This window comes from Opisthorchis viverrini (assembly GCF_000715545.1).
Source record: "Opisthorchis viverrini unplaced genomic scaffold opera_v5_70, whole genome shotgun sequence".
NCBI lineage: Eukaryota > Metazoa > Platyhelminthes > Trematoda > Opisthorchiida > Opisthorchiidae > Opisthorchis > Opisthorchis viverrini.
Genome location: NW_008751726.1, coordinates 464,507 through 465,642, shown reverse-complemented (window position 1 = coordinate 465,642; position 1,136 = coordinate 464,507). Strand labels below are relative to the sequence as shown.

General features: G+C 38.6%; 1 protein-coding gene across 1 annotated transcript; it reads left to right on the top strand.

Annotated features, from left to right (window-relative positions):
• Positions 1 to 245: 245 nt before the first annotated feature.
• On the top strand, positions 246 to 866 carry T265_04320 (hypothetical protein; the record flags this gene model as incomplete). Its single annotated transcript, XM_009169029.1, has 2 exons — positions 246 to 338; positions 555 to 866. 2 exons carry the CDS (start codon positions 246 to 248, stop codon positions 864 to 866), a joined length of 405 nt encoding a protein of 134 aa, XP_009167293.1.
• Between the last annotated feature and the right edge of the window lie 270 nt (positions 867 to 1,136).

The following is a 1,136-nucleotide window of genomic DNA, read 5'->3' as shown; positions in this document are numbered from 1 at the left end:
TTCGGCCTTCTGAGGAACCTGTCTGTCATCTGCACTGTGACTTCTACTTTGTCAAACCACTTGAAATCCTTACCAGTCATGAGTGAAACCATCTGTAGTTTGTTTGATAAGCAGTCTTTTTCTTATATCAGCTAACAAACGCAAAACATATCAGGTTGGGACTTAACTTCAGCTTCTTTTTGATATCAGTTAAAATTATTTGGAGAAGAAATTTAAAAACATGGCAGATTTCCTCTCAAAGTGAAATGAATGAGGAACGTTGCGAGTGTTGTCTGAAAATTGCAGACAGAACCGGAACTCAAACTCCTTACACAGGTTGTGCAATGCTGAACGACAGGGTTCTTTGAAGAACGCACATACACGAGTTGATAGATTCCGCTCCCTTTTCCTTGTTCCCTCGTTCTTCCACCTCAGAACTATTGACATGTTAAATCTGATTACTTTCATGAGATTGTGAACTTTGCAAGTAAGTAGATGTGTTTTGCGTCACCCGTTGTTTTATACTATCTACCCCTGCACGTTATTCATTAAAAATATTATCAGTTTTACTAAAGTCACAAAATTATTCACATAACCGAAGCTGGTATGCAACTTTTGTCAGTCTTTTCCCTTCACTTCTCGATGAATACGAGTTCGGTTTGTGCCTCATCCAACTTTCCAACTCATGCGTTTACCTACATATATTAGGACAGAAACTAAAATCTTTCGAAACACAACGGAAATTTAAAGGAATCTGTAAACTGAGGTTCATCAACCTAAACGACTTGTGTTTGAGACTGAACTGCTTTCAGATTCAGGGTGAACAACGAAATGACAGACAAGAAATGAGTTATCCAACTGTCTATCATTCATCTGATAAAACTTAAACCAAGTGGGAATTTTCGTGTAACTGAGATCACCGAAAGCCACTCAAACCCTCATTACTTAAAACTGCGTCTGTTTCTCGTAGTTGGGTGAAATATACTAGGCTGATAGAGCAACTTGTGGTAGGGCATTCTTCTAAACAACTGAAGACTACCGCAACGGTTGTGCATAGAACTAGTGGATATGAGGAAAAGTGATGCACTCTTAATAGTGTAAAGTTATGTCGCAAATTCATGTCTGATTAGGCGCATGTCATGTTCAAAATGAAGCTG